This window comes from Nomascus leucogenys, chromosome 16 (genome assembly GCF_006542625.1).
Source record: "Nomascus leucogenys isolate Asia chromosome 16, Asia_NLE_v1, whole genome shotgun sequence".
In the NCBI taxonomy this organism is placed as follows: domain Eukaryota; kingdom Metazoa; phylum Chordata; class Mammalia; order Primates; family Hylobatidae; genus Nomascus; species Nomascus leucogenys.
In genome coordinates, this window is record NC_044396.1 from 84,077,714 (window position 1) to 84,097,173 (window position 19,460).

At 33.8% G+C, this 19,460-nt stretch overlaps 1 protein-coding gene across 6 annotated transcripts in view; it reads left to right on the plus strand.

Moving 5' to 3' along the window:
* The window catches only part of EFR3A (EFR3 homolog A), a 110,313-nt gene extending 92,038 nt beyond the window's left edge, over positions 1-18,275 (plus strand). For 5 of the 6 annotated variants that reach the window (XM_030794966.1, XM_030794961.1, XM_030794965.1 and 2 more), the window contains 5 exons: positions 1,208-1,299; positions 6,591-6,639; positions 7,443-7,546; positions 8,072-8,121; positions 15,538-18,275. In XM_030794966.1, coding sequence (XP_030650826.1) covers positions 1,208-1,299; positions 6,591-6,639; positions 7,443-7,546; positions 8,072-8,121; positions 15,538-15,643 — 401 coding nt within the window. In that variant the 3' untranslated portion in view covers positions 15,644-18,275. The other variant, XM_030794962.1, reaches the window with a different exon arrangement.
* The last annotated feature ends 1,185 nt before the right edge of the window (positions 18,276-19,460 follow it).

Below are 19,460 nucleotides of genomic sequence, written 5' to 3' on the forward strand. Positions count from 1 at the left end.
CAGACTGAGACTATCCGATGGGTAGCCTTTTACTCACTTGGCTTTCCAAGGGTTGAATAAGCCTCTAATTCTTATATTGGAATACACAAAGTGACTTCCTTTCTTCGGTTATAATCATGATTATTTGATAGTTTCCTAGCATCCTGTTCTCTCCATCACACTTTAATAATTTGTGTGATTTTATTATATATTTTTCCTGTTAAACTGTAAGCTGCATGGAATGTGTAATGTCTATTCAGCAGACTGTCCCTAACACCTAACAGGGTCTCTAATCACTTCCTAGATTTGTTGAGTATTGAATGCTAAAGTAGAAAAACAGATGTAGAAAAGAATGTATGTAAGGACATTATGATCAGCAAATTCAAATGTTCATGAAGTGGTTAAGCAGAAAATGGGCTAGGAATAGCTTTTGAATTTAGTGATTTGGAAGACCGTGGAATTTTATTTAAAAGCACTGTCAGAAGAGTGGTTGGGGTTGGGATTATAATTACAGGACTTAAGCATAGTCAGTAGTGAAAAATCAGAGCAATTTGTTCAGACTGTACAAATGAATTGGGGGCAGAAAAGTAGATTAGCTAGAGCACTGAGGTAAAGACAACGTCTTTCTGGAGAAGTGGTCAGATTATAAAGCAAAATAACAACAGCTGATGAGATGACTGAATGGACAATGCTGGAGAAGGAGATATTAATTGAAACAGCAAATTATTTCAGTCCGCAAATTGTAATGCACTGTAAACACCTTTAGACATTGCTTCTCAAACTGTCATCCTAGAACCATAGTTAGTTGACAGCTTTCACTGTTTCATGAAAATATTAGAGATATAAGGGCAATATTGTCAGTTTTCAGGTAGGCTAAATGTATTAAGTTTAGATTATGTACTTCCTTCGTTTGCTGTTACATTGACTTGCTTTTCTTTAATTAAACTATTCGGTAGTGGTTGTTGATGTTGGTGTCCTAAATGCCCCTTTTTGAAAAATAAAAATCCAATAACCTTATTTCAGTTCACCCCATCAATTTTACTTTTTAATCTGCTTTACGAAATGTAAAAGTCCGAGAACACACTGCTTTATATATTTAGAAGGAACAAAAAAGACAAACTGTCTTAATTTTTTGACAGTTTTTGAAATCTGAAATAAGTAGAGTTTATAAATGAAAACCAACATAACATTTCTAACAAATAATGGGAGGAAAACAATTTTATTTTAGATGAAGATCGACTTTCTAGAAGAAAAAGCATTGTGGACACCGTATCCATTCAGGTGGATATTTTATCCAACAACGTTCCTTCTGATGATGTGGTAAGTTACTGAAAGTTTATGGTAGAGTACTGTCTTGATAGACATCATTTAAAATAATTTTTTGCCTTCCACACTTTCAAACAGGAGAAAATACAACTCTAAATTATCCTCAGATCAACTAAATTATTAGTAGAAATTAATCTGATTTAGCTTTGAATTTATTTATAATTTATTTTACTGAACTCATTTCAGCTGTCTGTAAAGATATAAACCTAACATTATATGTTATGACGTTGTCAGATTTCACATTATAATTTAGTGTAATAAAAGGAACTGTAAAGTATAAGTGTTTTTTTTGTAAGCAACTTTATACAAAGCCTGTCATTAAATTAGTGGGCCCTCTAGGTCCTACTTATTTTTAAAAATCTAGGAAATGCAAATTACAGAAATAAATAGAACTATACATCCTCATGTGAAGCCAAATGCTCACTACCTTTGAAAAGTTCTAAAACTTCATCTATAACGGAAAATGTTTTAATTGTTTTGGATAGTAAGGATGTAGTTTAAGCTGTGTCAGTGAACTATGTACCCTGTAAGGACTGTGGCTTATTTAAAACATCATAGATTTCATGCTCTCCTCCCGTTTCAAAAGAGCACAAGAGTGTACCCTCCTGAGTTATAGGGGAAAAAGCAGCCAGCATTCTCCAGGACTTATTCTACACAAATCGCCAGAGAATTTTTTCATAGTCAAGTAAAAATGCCAAAATGCCAGTATGTCAAGTCAGCCTCCACCTTGTGGTTTATCCATTGTTTGCCTTCCTAAGTATTTTATTATTTCTCATTGGTACAATATGCATAATTAAAAGAATATCCATATAGGGAAAGGGAACGGAAGTTATCTGAATTTATGCTTTCTCAAGCCTCCCTCCTACCCCCTTCCAATTCCTGTTGATTTATTTGTCTTCAGGTACTAAACCTATTTGGTGGCCAGAGTACAGCCAACTGACTTACGTTTTCTACGCCATTCAACTCCCCATTACATAGAAGTTACCAGTTTTATTAAGAACTTACCAGCATGGCATCAAGAGTAGTTGAAGAAGCACTTAGTGTTCATTTTGAAACTCCATGCATTAAGGCTAAAGTTTCTTAGCAATTTAAGGCTTAATAACAACCTTTCCCAAATTCACCTCTTTCTTCAGAGCTATTTAATTTATACACTCCTTACTAGTAAGAAGAGTATCTTGCTAGTTTTGTCTTTTAATGATTATGAATTTGCCGCTATTACCTTTCTAGGGAAGAAATTCATCCAAAGTCTTAGTTTATAAACTTAATTTTGTTAAGAGTACACTATGTGTTATTGACTGGTATTTTCTTCACCTTTCTCCTTTTGCTAACTATTCTTATTTCTTTCAAAAATATATAGAGAACACTTGAAACTGTTGGAAAGAGTCAGTCTGTTTTGTTAAAATCAACTGAAAAAACATTTGCATAAAGACTCAATGTAGGGGAAAGATTCTTGATACAAATCTTACATTAAAAGTCCGATAATATTTTTATTAACTTTTACAAGATCCTGTTGTTTTTCATTTACTGTAAGTCCTAAGTCAAATATGCCTCACACCAAACATCTGAAAAGTTAAGTACAGTTTAGTGTCACATTTACTTGAGCACATTTGAGTTTCAGACTCATTTACCATTGTGGCTTCTGCTTTTGGATATTAGAGATGTTTGTTCAAATACCAGAAGACAGAATAATACTATCTTCTAGGCTAAAACTAATTATTATTAGTTTATATATGCATTGGGAAGCATTCCTCTAAAGTTAACCACCAATTTATACTCATATAATGGACAGAAGAAATTCACATCAGATAGATATTTACCAGTTAATGGTGCAGCAAAATACCAAACTATTTTCTTAAAATGAATCAGATAAGAACATTGCTCATAAAAAATAACTTTTTTATTTGATCAAAATTATTTATAGTTTTCTATGTATAATCCTAGTTTATCCTCAGATGTATTTGCTTTTGCTTTTTAAACTTATAATTTAAAAAAAGAGAGTCAGAAGGTTGTTTAGATGGAGACCATAACAAACTTCTTTTTCCCTAAACTCAAATTGTTACTCTAGTCTATTGAAATACCTGGTCCACTTGAGATGTGCCAGTTCTGACATTTGCAATTCCGACCTTGGCCTACTGAGAATCATTTGGTGAACTTTTTCTAAAAGTTGCCATATATAAAAAGATGTATATTATTATTTCTTCTAAATAATACATTATATCTTCTAAAAATGTGCTGATGCCATAAAATGTATTATTGATATTTTTATCATAAAGTAGTTGATTTTATACCTTTTACATATCTCAAAGCGAGAGGGAGATTTGAGAGACTCAAGGTAAAAGGTATTTTTAGAGAGTGTAAATTGGTGACTGACTTTAGAGGAATGCTTCCCAATGCATATATATGCACACCACACATATATATGCATATATATGTATACACACACATTTTTATAATGAAACCTAATTTAAATTAATGTATTCAAGAAGATAAATGACTAAAATAGAACAGAGGCATCTCTGTCTCCCGAGATGAAATTATCAGCTTGACTAATAGAATAAAGCACTATAGGCATGATTTTTTGCTTCCTTATATATGCATAATTGATATGAGTAAAACCTGAAATCACCACACTACTTTTCTCTCTAAAAGCATATAGTAAGTGCCTGATTATTTAAGGGCATGGGTAGGATGTTATATTTATTAAATTTTGAGTATATGTTACATTTTTTGATACAAAATTAAGTCACTGGTTGACTGAAAAAGATTGTTGTTTTTTCTAGTACAAATAACAGATCTTTGTTTTATATCCATGTACTCCTGCCTTTTTTCCCCAAATACAACTGGAGAAACTTGTGTGTATGGCTAGCATCTAGTCAATATTAGTCACACTCTGTGGTGCTAGATGCTATCAAATTACTATGATATTAGTAGAAGTGACATAGCAACTACTATAATTAGAAAAAGATGAGTGGCAGATTTTATGTAGGCCCAAGGGCATTATATAGTCTAGGTTAGTGTTGTAGATCATAGATGAAGCAAAAATCATAGATTATAAAGGGAATGTTGAAATTCCTTTAGGATGGTGCCTTTGCACCACTTTTCTATAACTCCAACATAACCAGTTTTTTCTCTAGAGTTGGAACAGATTGTAGTTTAGTAGATCACCAAATAAAGTACGTAGCTTGTATTTACCAGCTATGGTATATAAAAATATGAATCATTAAATGCTAGTATAAAGCAGTTAGTCTTAAAAAAAAAAAAAAGATCCACAAAAGGGACAAGCGGGAGATAAGATTGAACAAAATTATAGAAAGTTGTATACCAGGCTGAGGGCTTTGTATGTAACTTCATAGGAAGTAGGTAAACACTGAAATTTAGTCAGTGTCATTATTAGAGTTGTGCTTTCATAAAAAGAATCTCTCAAGTGTGACAAGGCTAAATTAGAAAGAAGAGACTGGAGGTAAAGGCCAGTTAGGAGATCCTTGTAGTAATCCACAGTTGATGGAACGAGGATCTAGAGTAGCCAGGCTGGAGGTAACAGAGGGACAGGAGGGCAGGAGTACTCTAAAGTAGGATGAATAGGACCAACAAATGACTTAAAGCGATTTAAAGAAAGAAGATGTTAAAAAAAAGAAAAAAAGTGGACACTGATGGCATGACTTGGGGGTTCTTTTGTTTGTTTTTTGAGACGGAGTCTTGCTCTGTCACCCAGGCTGGAGTGCAGTGGCACGATCTCGGCTCACTGCAAGCTCCGCCTCCCAGGTTCAGGCCATTTTCCTGCCTCAGCCTCCAGAGTAGCTGGGACTACAGGCACCCGCCACCACGCCCGGCTAATTTTTTGTATTTTTAGTAGAGATGGGTTTCACCGTGTTAACCAGGATGGTCTCAATCTCCTGACCTCGTGATCCACCTGCCTCAGCCTCCCAAAGTGCTGGGATTACAGGCGTGAGCCACTGCGCCTGGCCTACTTGGGGGTTCTTGATGCTAGGAAGCTGCATCATAATTATCTGAATTAAGGCAAAAGGGACAAAAAGAGAAGAGTTAGTAGGGTAAGGTATTTTAGCTCTTATCTGCGATTGACAGGTAATAAGTAAAAATTATATGTATCAAGAATGCTGGCCTTCTAACTTCTCCCATGTTCTTTTTCCCGTACTGTAGTTGTGTCTCAAAAGTCAGAAGCTCTCAGCCAGTTCTAAGAACAAAAGCAATTTCTTTTTTTCACTGAAGTACTAGAATGCTTATAAGTACAAATAATTGACCAGCCAGAGCCTAATCTTATATGTCTGCTCCAAATATCTAGAAGAAAACAACTGAAGATTCCCAAGTTTAATCTGACTTCAACTAGAAATATGAAGCTCAGTAGCAAAACTGAGGGAGTGAAACTCTTGCTGCTTGATTTCCACCTAAAGCCTTTGTATTACAGAGAAACTAAGGTGCAGAGAATGAAGTCTTTTGCTTTCATTAGTCTTGCTGCCTTAGACTTAGCAAAAGAAGCTCATGAGCTAAAATTAGGGATGACCAGATTCCCAGGCAAGTACTCATGTATCGTTTCTTAATTTTTATTCAGAGATACTATAGGAACTGGATGTATTATTTCTCCTAAAAATGTGCTGATGCCATAAAATGTATTACTGACTTTTTTATCATAAAGCAGTTGATTTCATACCTTTTTACATATCTCAAAGCCAGAGAGACTTGAAAGACATAAGTTAAAAGGATAGTTTCAGAGATTATAAATTGGTGGTTAACTTTGAGAAATACTTCCCAAAGTAGCGGTTCTTACTTTTAAATCATTTAAAATCTTAGTTTTACTTTTGATTTGTAAACTGTGTGTGGTACCGAAATCATAGAGGCTGTAGAGTACTTAGTTGTTTTTTATCACATGGCTACAAATGTATTTATATATAATCTCAGCCTTCACTGTCTCAGAGCATTGTTTACTTACAACACAGTGTTCAGTCAGTGGGACTCAAATCTTCTTGTACATCACAGTACTGGAGACTGAGTTCTGTAATTCAAGGGTGGTTTTGTTGCCTAGGGTATGTTAATTGTTGCAGTCTAATGCTAATCTATAGACTTGTTTTGGGGAACCACTGCAATAGGCCATTGTTAGAACCAATGAAAAAGTGGAGATTATTTGGTACTGTGGAGTATAATCACAGCTCAGACCCAACACAAAGAAGAAAACAAATCTGAAAAACTTCTTAGATGACTTGTAACTAGGTAAAGGTATTATTTATATTGACCCTTTTTAACTCTTGATTTCACTTATCATTTTTCTCTAGGTTAGTAACACTGAAGAAATCACTTTTGAAGCATTGAAGAAAGCAATTGGTGAGATACTTTGCACTTGTTAGTACTACCAATATTTAACTTATCTTTATCTGCTGCTTTTTTCAGTGACAGAATACGTAGAGGGGACATTACAAAAACAGAACCAAAGAAACTTGTTGGCTTCTATAGAAATGTATCATGTATTTAGCTACATGTTTTAGGCTTCAGAATTGTCTTGTCCCATCAGGGTCATATTCCTGAACAAACAGACACAATTATGGCAGTGATATAAAAGAAGACATTTATTAATTTACTTTCTCAAAAACTTTGGCCAGACCATACCTCATCATGAGACCAAGAAAATTCCTTTCCAAACTGTGGTAAATAAATGGAAAAGGCTACAACAACATGGTTCCAAATGACCTCATTCTTATTTCAGTTATTCCACTCAGTACCAAGATTCAATTTAGCAAATATTTTATGTAGTACCTCATATGTGCAAGAACATAGTTATATAAAAGAATCATCCTTCAGGAAGGGCCATGAAGTAGTTCGACTTGTAGGAAGTTCCCATTCCCTTGCCATTTTTTGGTAAGAGAGACAAAGGCATTCTATGAAAGAGAATCTTGTGCTGCGTAGTTTTAACCCTTAGATTTTTGGGTTTTTTTGTGTGTGTATGTGTGTTTTCTAGCCTTAAACAAGACATTTCATGGATGTTAGGCCTTTTTATTTTTTTCTTATAAAAGTAGCCCTGTAAATTGCCCTTAATTTTGGATGATATATCATTAGCTCTAAACGGTCATTGACTGGATTCTGTGAAATTATGTATTCCCTTTAATGAGTCTTTATAAATATTTGTATAGATGCCAGTGGAATGGAAGAACAGGAAAAGGAAAAGAGGCGTCTTGTGATAGAGAAATTTCAGAAAGCACCTTTTGAAGAAATAGCAGCACAGTGTGAATCCAAAGTAAGTGAACAAACGGTGAAGGGATTGTGGGTGGACTGTTGTTTTATGGAAACTCTTACTTGGTGATTGGTTGATAAGTTCCAAGCTTTAGTCGAATCAACAGAACACAGGAAAATATATCAGATAAGGACTGAAAACTGTGAAGGCATATCTATGAGGCCTAAATAATTTCTTTGTGTGATGTAAGCTAATGGAAATGGTGGAACTGTTTTCCCAAATTAAGTATTAGTGATTGTTATTGTTTTGATAGTTTTTTTCAGTGGTTTTCCATGATTTTGCTGCAGGTATTTTGTTTTATGTGTTTGTTGATTTGTTTTTAACATTGAGACTAGGAAAGGGAAAAAAAGACAACCCTTACATTAAATTCTAATAGGTAAGACTGATCAAAACGTTAAAGCATTGTATACTTAATAATTAATCAGTTTAATAGTCACCATTATACTTTGTCTCTTAAATTACATTGATATTATTATATATAGATACTTAGAAAATAAACCATTCTTAACATTTTTTTCTTTTTTGCAGGCAAATTTGCTTCATGATAGACTTGCCCAAATATTGGAACTCACCATACGGTAAGGGTTTTGTTATCACAGTAGCAATAACACACACACACGAATAGAAACTGTCAGATCCCTATGAATTTGTGGTTCATTATGTTTATTATGATGTTGAAGTAATGCTTTTCATTTAGGATTAACATAAGATCATATAGGTGATCCTTTGCTTAATAGTGATTCTGTTTTTTAGGCAGAGTCTGATACCCTTTCTTGACTAGTTGTCCTCTAGCTTTTTAACTTCTTTTTTAGATTATTCATTCCTTCCTGATGATCTCTTAAGGACATCTGGGTAATTTGAAAGACCCATATTCTAATATTATGCTTAATTAGGAAATTGCTCATGTTGAATCGTTTTGTCCTGCAGAAACTGCATTTTAATATGTCAGCCTCGTGGTTCTTTTCAGGGCAGTAATAAGTCTACTTATGCAGATGGCTCATTTGAATTATTGAACTTTCCTTTAGCTTTTTTACATCATATTCATTTGAGTTCTGTCGTGAATTACTGTGCTCTTTGATTATCCTATGTCTATACATTAGAAAGAAATGTAGCACCTGAAGGAAGGAGAGGCAAACTCTAGGTTTCATCTAAAGAAGGAACTTCCACATAGTCTTAAATTGACTTCATTGTGGAAACCTGCCTTTATGAGAAGTGGGCAGTAGAGATGTCTATGCTTCTGGAAATTTTTTCTATATCTGCTGTATCTTTTATATTTTTAACTTGATTAATTAAGTCTGTTTTGCTTCAACCCTGTATTATATTAATATTAGAGACAGGTAAATGCTCTAGGCCACTTGCTTTTTTATTTCAGTCTTTTTTCTGCTTTCATAAGCAAGGCACATTTTTGTCATTATGTATTTTACTCTAGACATTTCCCTCCCATTCCTGCTACACTCTCTAAGTTGAGAATCACTCATTTACAAAATTTAAGAACAGAAAATCAGACTAAAATATTCAATATGTGCTAGACAAGGGGTCCCCAACCCTCAGTCCAGAGACCTGTACTGGCCCATGGCCTATTAGGAACCAGGCTCCACAGCAGGAGGTGAGTGGCGGGCAAGCGAACTTTACTGTCTGAGCTCCGCTTCGTATCAGATCAGCGCGGCATTAGATTCTCATAGGAGCAGGAACCCTATTGTGAACTGCTCATGCAAGGGATCTAGGTTGCATGCTCCTTATAGGAATCTAATGCCTGATGATCTGAGACAGATCAGTTTCATCCTGAAATCATCCCCCCAGTCCCCATCCGTGGAAAAACTGTCTTCCACAAAACTGGTCCCTGGTGCCAAAAAGATCGGGGACTGTTGTGCTAGACTTAGGATTCAATTAAAATTGCTGGGTATGGGCATTTACTTCTTTGATGACTAAATGTCAAACATTTAATAGTAAATGTCTACTGTGTACTTGATCTTATGCTACATGGTTTATATCTATTATTTCTGCTAATCCTTACCATAGCCCTGAAAAGTAGGTAGACGCTATTTTTTTCATTTTTCAGGTGAAGACACCAAGGCTTAGAGAAAAGTAAAATAACTTGCTGAAAGTCATACAGCTAGTGAGTGGCAAAGTCAAAATCCAAATCCATAACTGATGTTCTTAAAAGGAATGTTGCTAGAGATCACCATATTACATTTAGTCAAACTAACATATGAATTTAATATTTTAGAATAAGTGTTATAACTAATTCTGTTTCATTGGTACCACAACTACTACTAATACTTACATTCATTGAACAGTTACAACTAATAATTAACATTTTTAAACACCTATGTTGTTCTAAGCACTGTGCTAAATGCATTATTTTATTTAATATCTGCAACAGACCCTAACAAACAGATAGTGATTATTCTCATTTTACATGTTTATAAACAGAGATACATGGAAGTTAAGTAACTTATACAGGGTCATCTATTTGGGAAGCAGTAGCTCTGGAATAGCTTATGGAGAAACTAAATAGACTTTATAGAAATATGTCTTCAGAGTTTTTAGGTCCTGTCTGATACATTTCCTCTTGTTAACTTGCCTCACCCTAACCATCAGACAGTGGAAAGAGTTTGTATTTTCCATAAAAGAAACAGAACACACAATATTATACTTTGCTCCCACTGTTCATTTACATTTTAACCATACCTGAATATGGCTAAAAAAAAACAAGAAAGGCAAAGAAGCAGTAAAATACAGTGAGAATAAGCAGCCTCACGGATAACCCAGTTATTGGAATTAGTAGAAAAGGCCCTTAGAACACCACACACCCACACCCCCCACCCAGGCCCCACACACACACATCAAAGAATTTAAAGGGCAAGATACATATAGTTTGGAGAGAAACGTATGTGACACTGCTTATTCTCATGATAGTTTCCTGTTTCTTTGCATTATAATTGCAAATTTTAATGTTCCTCTCATAAGAGTACTAAAACATAACTAACAAGAAGACAAAAATGCAGAAAGGATATAAGGTTTGAACCATTTCAGTCAATTTAAGTGGCCTTTAGAAAACACAATGCTAGGCAAATTCAGAATATAGATTCTTTTGAAGTGCACCTACAACATTCACAAAATAGACAGATGTGGGACTATAACAAGTGTTAAGTAAATGTCAGGAAACTGACATGTTAAGACATCATGTTGAGTATGTTCTCTTGCCACAAAAAAATTATAATGCATTAACACATATCTAGAAAATTTCAAATATCTGGAAATTTTTTAAAAGACACCCATACCTCAAAGAAGAAATGACAGGACGAATTAGAAAACATTTTGAAGTTTTGTAAGATGAAGCTAAAATCGTGCTCAGGAGCAGTTTTATATCTTCAGTTGCTTTTGCTTGCAAAGAAGAGAGATCTGAAAGCAGTGAATTAATGACTTTTGGTGAGACATTAGAGAAAGAACAACATAAGCTAAACTAAGTATATCAGAAGTCAATGAAACAGAAAATAGGCAAACAATAGAAAATATTAACAAACCTAAAAGTTTGTTCTTTGAAATGGTTGATAAAATTGGTAAACCTGTAGTCAGTGTTAAGGAAGAAAAAGAGAGAAAACACAGATTACCAGTATTACAAATAAAAAAGAATTACAGATAATAAAGGAATGTTATAAACAATTTTATGACAATAAATTCAACAATTTAGATGAAATGGGCAAAAATTATTGAAAGTCAAAACTAACTAAAATTGACACAAAAAGTAGTAAAACATCCAAATAACCCTATAACTGTTGAAATAGATTTGCAGTTTAAAAGCATCCTACAAGAAAAAGCATTCACTGCTTACTTTTATCATACATTTAGGTAAGAAATAATACCAGTTTCATATATATTCAGGAAAAAAAGGAGGTAGAAACATTTTCTAACTTATGAGGCCAGCATAACTTCAACACTAAAATGAGACAAGGATATTTTAAGAAAAATGAAATTATAGACAAGTACCCCTCATGAATATAGTCACAGAAATCTTTATCAAAATGTTGGCAAATGTATAAAACTGATGATATGGCCTAAATCAATGGGGTTACTATGAGGAAAGCAAGATCAGTTTTACATTAGAAAATTGATCAGTCAGCAAAATTCACCACATTAGCATAGTAAGAAAGCAAAGTTGCATGATCACACCAGTAGCAGAAGAAAAAGCATTTGAAAAAGCTCATTTAAGACAAAAATTGTCAGAAAATTTGGAATAGAAGGGAACTTAATCTGATAAAGAGTAATTATAAAAAATCTGTTGCTGATGTTATGTATAATGGTGAAAGTCCGATGCCTTTCACCTAAAACTGGGTCAAGGATGTCTACTCTCACCATGTCAACATTGTATTGGAAGTCTTAGGTAAGTAAAGTAAAAAAAGGAAAAATATAAGATGAGAAAGGAAGAAATAAAACTATCTTTTCGCAGATGACATGGTTGTGTATGTGGAAAATCTTAAGTAATCAAGAAAAAAAAAAACCCTACTAGAGTTAATATGTGAATTAAATGAATTTTAGTAAGGTCACAGGATTCAGGGTATTCAAGGTCAGTATTCAGAATTCAGTTGTATATCTATATGTTAACAATAAACAGTTGCAAGAGTAAATTTTTAAACATAGCATTAAAAATATTAGCCATAATTGAACAGTATGTAAGATTTCTGTTATGAATATAAAACATGAATGAGAGAAATTAAAGAACACCTAAACAAAGGAGAGATATACCATGTTCATGGACTGAAGGATTAAATATTGTTTATATGCTGTTTCTTTCAAGTTGATCTGTAGCTTCAATAAAATCTCAGTCAAAACCCCAACAGCCTTTTTTTTTTTGTAAAAACGTATAAATTGATTTTAAAATTCAGACAAAAGTACAAAGGACCTGGCATAGCTAAACTGTTTTGAAAAGGACAAATAAAGTTGAAGAATTTATGCTGCCTAATTTCAATACTTGATTTATAAAGCCAGAGTAGTCAAGACATTATTGGTATAAGAGTACACAAAGAGATCAAGATAACAGAATGGAGAGTCCTATCAAAAACTTAAGTGATTTTTGATAAAGGAATCAAAACAATTTAATGGGGAAAAGAAAATATTTTCAACAAATATCCTGGAACAACTAGATAACCTAAGAGAAAAATACTAATATACTAATATCAATCCCTACCTTCCACCAAACACAAACATTAATTATTAAGTTGGGTAATCAATGTCTATGTAAAAGCCAAAACCAAAATATCTGAAAGAAAACATAGGAAAGAGTCCTCTCAGTCTTAAAATGAGCAAAAAGATTTCTTAGGACGCACAAAGTACTAAACAAAATTGGTAAATTGGTCTTCATCCAAATTAAAAATTCACCCTTAAAAGACTCCAGTAAGAAAATGAAAAGCAGACCACAAACTGAGAAAATACAGTATACACAATACCAATATCTGATAATCCCTACAACTGAAAAATAAAAAGACAATTTTCAATGGCCAAGACAGTAGATGTTTTACAAAAGGAATGTTTGAATCGCCAGTAAGCGTGTGTAAAAGTGTTTAAAATCATTAGTTAACAAGGAAATGCAAATTTAAATAAGATACATTTTGTGCCCAATAAAATGAGAGAATTGAGTATATTCACAAAAAGACATATGTGAATGTTTAGGACAGCTTTATTCATAGTTGCCAAATGTCCATTAGCGTGAAAACAGACAAATGGTGATAATATAATGAAATACTATTCAGCAATAAAAAGGAACACAATTTTTGGGATAAATCTAAAAAACATATTAAGTAACAGAAATCAGACATAAAAGCAGATAGTTTGTTGGACTATTCATAGACCATTTATGGGAAGTTTAAGAACAAGCACTACTAATCTTCAGTGATGGAGATCAGAACATAGTTGTTGCATGTGGATATATGTGTATGGGTATGTCAGAGTGGGGAGAAATTGACTGGTTAGGGACATGAAACATTTTGGGGGTGATTGAAAGTGTTCAGTATCTCTCGAACCCAGGAGGCGGAGGTTGCAATGAGCCAAGATCACACCATTGCACTCCAGCCTGGGTGACAAGAGTAAAACTGCATCTCAAAAAAAAAAAAAAAAGAAAGAAAGTGTTCATTATCTCTATTGGACTATGATTTACATGGGTGTGATTTACATGAGTGTATACATTTGTCAATTTTTGTCAAACAGTACACTTAAGATCAGTTTATTCTGTGAAAATTATCCCTTAATAAAAAATTTAAGTGTATTATAAATACTGGAACAATTGCAAAATTATTGTTAGTTACCAAAAATAGATATATCAGGAAAAATATAAGAAAACCAACTGAATAACTTAACAATTGAGGACAGTTTGCAGTTAAAAATAATTATATGAAATTAGTATCTGTGCATTTATTAATTAAAATGAAAACATTCTTAACCATGAGCTAATAAATTCAAAGAAGTATGTAAGACTTACATGAAGAAACTATATATCTCTGAAATGTGCTTAAGAATATTTATATAAATGGAAACATCTTATTCTTGAATAGGAAGTTAATATAGACATCAGTTTTCTGTAGATTAAGCTATCATTTTAGCAAGGTAATTTTTTTTAAGTATTTGAACAAATGATGCTAAGGGCAATGTGAAAGAATCCACATGCAAGAGCAGTCGGGAAAATGCTGTAGAAAGAAACAAGGAAGCATTTGCCTTGCTTGGTAGAAAAACGTAAGACAGATCTTTGGTACTTACATCAGATTGGACCTGCATATGGGTAAGTGGAAGAGAGGAAAATTCAAGTGTAGAAGGTATCTGTGGTAAAGATAAGATTTCAGATTTTCAAGGAAAAGAGCAACTGTTGAGTTAACCTCGTTTGGACAACTGCTAAACACTACCGACCAGCGAGGGAGGTGGGGGGGCAGATTTCCACTTCACTTCTTTTACCAAGATAGACAACTTCACTCATTGTTTAGAAAATTACATAAAAACACTAGAATTAATACAGGAGTATTTCTTGTAATCTTGATGTAGAGGGAAAGTTTTTCTTAGCACAACCAAAAAACTAAAAAGGAAATAATTGATTTTTTTGGTAAGGTTTTTAAGCATTTGGCAACAAAAAAACTTGAGAATTAAATAATGAATCGGAGGAAAGCATTTGTATCATATGACAAAAGGTTAGTTTCCCAAATTGATAAGAGAAAAATATCTGAGTAGGATTAGAGGCAGTGGACTTAAATAGGCAGTTTACATTTTCAAAGAAACGTAAAATGGATACTACAAAGATACTTACCATTAATAGTAACATAAAAATTAAAAATAAAATAAGAATGAATTACCTCCTGCCTCTCAGATTGGCAAAGCTGTTTTAAAAAGACTGACTATATCTAATATTTGTAACAATGTAAAAGGTATACTGAAATGCTGAAAGTGTAAATTGCTGGTATTCCGGCAATATGTATGTACCAAAGTCAAAATTTTGAGTACACTTTGATGCAGAAATTCTACTTGCAAGACTGTAAACCAAGGTGACAGCCAGTCGGAATAAAATTATGTGTGTGTAAGAACAGACTTGTTAACATTATTTATCATGATGAAAAAATGAAAATGAACCTGCATTTGTTCTTTGGATTAAATCAAGTATGATATATACATATATAATGAAATACCATTCTGTCATCAAAAAAGATAATATCTGTATACATGAAATAATTTTTTATTAATGAAACAAAGCTCACAAGAATGGGTAGAGTATAATCGCATTTAAAATTGTATATACATATTTTCCAAGGAAAATGTCTGCTTTGGACTTAAAAACAATTTGACACTACTGTGGTCTGTTTCCCATGCAGCCTTGTAGCTGGCCAGTAACTACAATGGCATTGATCTCTGCAATTAAGGAGTCTGACTTTGATATTCGCAGATAGTAGATAGAATACTCGGTGAAATGAACAGCTTGTAAGTACACCTGCTGACAATGTTTTTTTGTTCTTTTATAGTCCTCCTCCCAGTCCATCAGGAACACTGACCATTACTTCTGGGCATGCCCAATACCAATCTGTCCCAGTCTATGAGATGAAGTTTCCAGATCTGTGTGTGTACTGATTGGCTCATGAAGACCTCAGCATAGGATCTGTAAAGCCTAAAAATTAAGGCCAAGCTGAGGTTTCAGGGTTTACTTAATGTGTATTAACATACTTCTTGAAAATAATGATGGAACATATCTTAAACCAAATGCTTGGCATACCATATTAGACGTTTTGGAGCTATATATAATTTTGAGTACTTTCGAAGATAGATTTATGCCATGTTAATTTGCTTTGAGGTTCTTGTTGCCTTTTTAAGTTGAACATGTTTTGGTTTCACTTTATTCCACTGTTAAGTAGTATATTTTAAACTTTTCACAAATGTAATGTTTTTTAAAAAGTAAGCCTTCAGAGGATTGAAACTGTATAAATTGTTTATCTCTTAAACACCTACATAGCCGCTTAGATGTAGAATTTTTGTTGTTGTTTTCTGCAAAGGCAGATACATTTAAATATATTCCTAGTCCTGGGGCTGCAAAACTGTTCGGTGGCTTTTTGTCCCCATGCTTTAGATAAGCTGGGATAGGCACCCTGCTATTCAGTTACTGTAATAATATGCGATAGGCATTCCTCATCTTCTTCACAATAATAGGACATCTGTTGAATAGCATTCCTCGAATATGACCCTTAAAACGCCATACTTTAAATTGTCTGGTTCTTGTAATACTGTGTTTCCTGCCAAGAGTTTGATCATTCTGCTTGAGAAGTGTAGAGCTTACTCTTGGAGTACCAAACTGTGCAATATTTTTACATTGTAAGATATATTAGTTTACAGGCTGTGCTTTGAAATTATAGTAGTATTTTGCTGTGGCTCCATTAATTAAATGAGATAATATATTTAGTGCAGAAAAAAGACATTTAAAACAGCTATTAGTTCACCTGTGAAGAGTCTGTACATTTTGATTTCCATTGAGTACATTTATTTACATTTGTATATTGTTTTAAATCCTCATAGTCAAAAAATTCTCCAGATGGACTTTTAATTTGTAAGGTTTGAGCTGTGACTTGTACACATCTGTTTAGAATCAATTATATTATATTTGAAAAGCTGCCTGTGTTTTAACAATCAAGTGTGCGAAAGTTTGTCAATTTAAGCTGCTTTTGATTTCAGCTACCAAGATCACAGGTGCACTCTACACATACACTGACAGACCCATAACATTACATACATCTTAGTGAATTCTATCACATGGTAAAATGAACAGCTTTCTTTGTAACTCATAAAATTCTCTTAGGACATTTTTATAAAGTCACCTGTTTATAGTTCTATCTTTTCAGATTCCATTTCTTTTTACATAAAACAGCATACATATCAAAAACTGTAGCCTAGAAGACAGTTTAATTTTTGGCTTTTGTTTTTGTTTAAAAAATTGCAGTGAAGAATGGGATGTTTGTGTTTATGGCTATTTGGGCACCTTTAGTAGAAACAGAAAAAAGTAAGGAAACGATAATAGGACAAGCATACTTGAAAATTTCTGAATACTTAAACAAAAGCGCAACATCTTGAAAACCAGTCTAGTCATTGAAACCTATGAAATGACACTGAAAGATCCTGGGCTGCTTCTTAAATGTAGATCAACAAGACTTGTTTCAGATTGACAGTGGAGTCGTTACCACTGGAGGACTGAAGGGCCCTGTGGCAGTTGTCCCTGGAACTTTGCCTCTTGATCAGGTAAAATGCTTCACCAGTCAGTAAAGCCAAGTTGTATTTTTTTTATTGCCCTTTTTTCCTTCTGTATTTTTAAAGAAGGATGTTAATTTTTGACTACATATTTTAAAAAAATCTAAGCAGGGGGACATGCAAAAATAATCATCATCCACTTGGATGTCATTTTATAGATTAACACTGTGTGCTTTTGTATGGAAAAATATATAATTTAATAGTATAAAAAATAAAATATATATTCATTTGCACTTATGTGAAACACAAACTTTGCTCTACAGAATTTCGTGTTTCTTAGTGATTTTAAAATGCATGTTTTGCATGTAAAGGAAAACCATTACAATTAATGTTTATTACACCTTTATCTTGGTCTTTGTTGATTTGGGTTTTGTTGGGGTTTTTGTTACTGTTTTTAAATTACAGTAGGCTTCTATATATCCTGGATTTCTGAACTGGTCTTGTTGACAAGGATTCCCAAGAAACGGATCTTTTCACTGGCAGACTCTCCCATATCTGCAGGAGATTCTGCAGGAACTGGGTGTGCACACGGTGTTGTAGCCAGTTCAGGTACTGAATATTTAGGATTTGGTGAAGTTCACTGTATTGCTATATTTTTGTAGATAAATAAAACTCAATAAATTGTTAATCATTCTCTTTTTGCTGCATAGAGTTGCTTATATCACCCTTTCTTTCGTGACATTGAACAGTTAACATTTAAATGTTCCTCCTGTACTTGTGTTGTCTGTGACCACTTATAGAGTTTTATTGTTATTGGGGTTTACCTAAATACCTATGCGCGCACACACAGACGTACTTCCTTAATACTTCTGAACTCATTATCTTTTAGAATAATAAACTACACTTTACCAGCAATTAACTTCTCCCTACCCAAAATGTTTTTCTTCCTGTCTGAAAATGGAACTAATTTGTCTTATTCATGCTTATATCTGCATTAAATGTAATAAAGTTAGTTTTTGAAATGTAAAAATTCACTGTGCAATTCATATGTGAGCAATAAAACAGATTACTTGTATATAAGTTCATTTTTTATAGCTATTGTTACATTTAATTAAATTTATTCAATATTTGCTTAAATTAAAAATGAAATGCTTCTTTTGAGCCCAATAGTTCAAGGCTGCAGTGAGCTAGGATCATGCCACTATACTCCAGACTGGGTGACAAAGCATGATCCCATCTCAAAAACGAAAAATGAAGAGCTTTAGTAAAAATCAATTTGCCAAGTGAATTCATTCCCATGTACATTGGAAGTATCAGAATGATAACTGCTAGTCATGACAAGACGTAGTAAGGTAAAGTTCACAGTGTGTGCTTGTGAAAGTGTAGTTGCCATCTCTGTGTCAGTCTTAACGATTGTCTTTTCAACCTTACCTCCTTGTCCTATAAATTACACAAAGCAGCTCTTAAAAAAAATTTTATACACACACACACACACACACACACACACATACACACACACACACACTCTCTCTCTTTCAGTACCCTATCCCCCCCGGTTTGCTTATTCTACTACCTACAAAGATGTGCATCATAGCCTGAATGTGGTTCAGGAACCTCCTTTGTTAGGCAGTGTAGCATAGCAGTGAGGAGCTCAGGCTCTTGTTCACAAATTCAGCACACCACTACCTAAGTGACCTTAGGCCAATGACTGAACTTTGATCCGTGAAGTTCTCATCTGTAAAGTGAGTATTGGACTCTTTTTGGTTGGCTTACCAACCAAAAAGAGTCCAGGACCTGATGGATTCACAGCCGAATTCTACCAGAGGTACAAGGAGGAACTGGTACCATTCCTTCTGAAACTATTCCAATCGATAGAAAAAGAGGGAATCCTCCCTAACACATTTTATGAAGCCAGCATCGTCCTGATACCAAAACCTGGCAGAGACATAACCAAAAAAGAGAATTTCAGACCAATATCCTTGATGAACATTGATGCAAAAATCCTCAATAAAATACTGGCAAACCGAATCCAGCAGCACATCAAAAAGCTTATCCACCATGATCAAGTGGGCTTCATCCCTGGGATGCAAGGCTGGTTCAACATACGCAAATCAATAAATGTAATCCAACATATAAACAGAACCAAAGACAAAAACCACATGATTATCTCAATAGATGCAGAAAAGGCCTTTGACAAAATTCAACAACCCTTCAT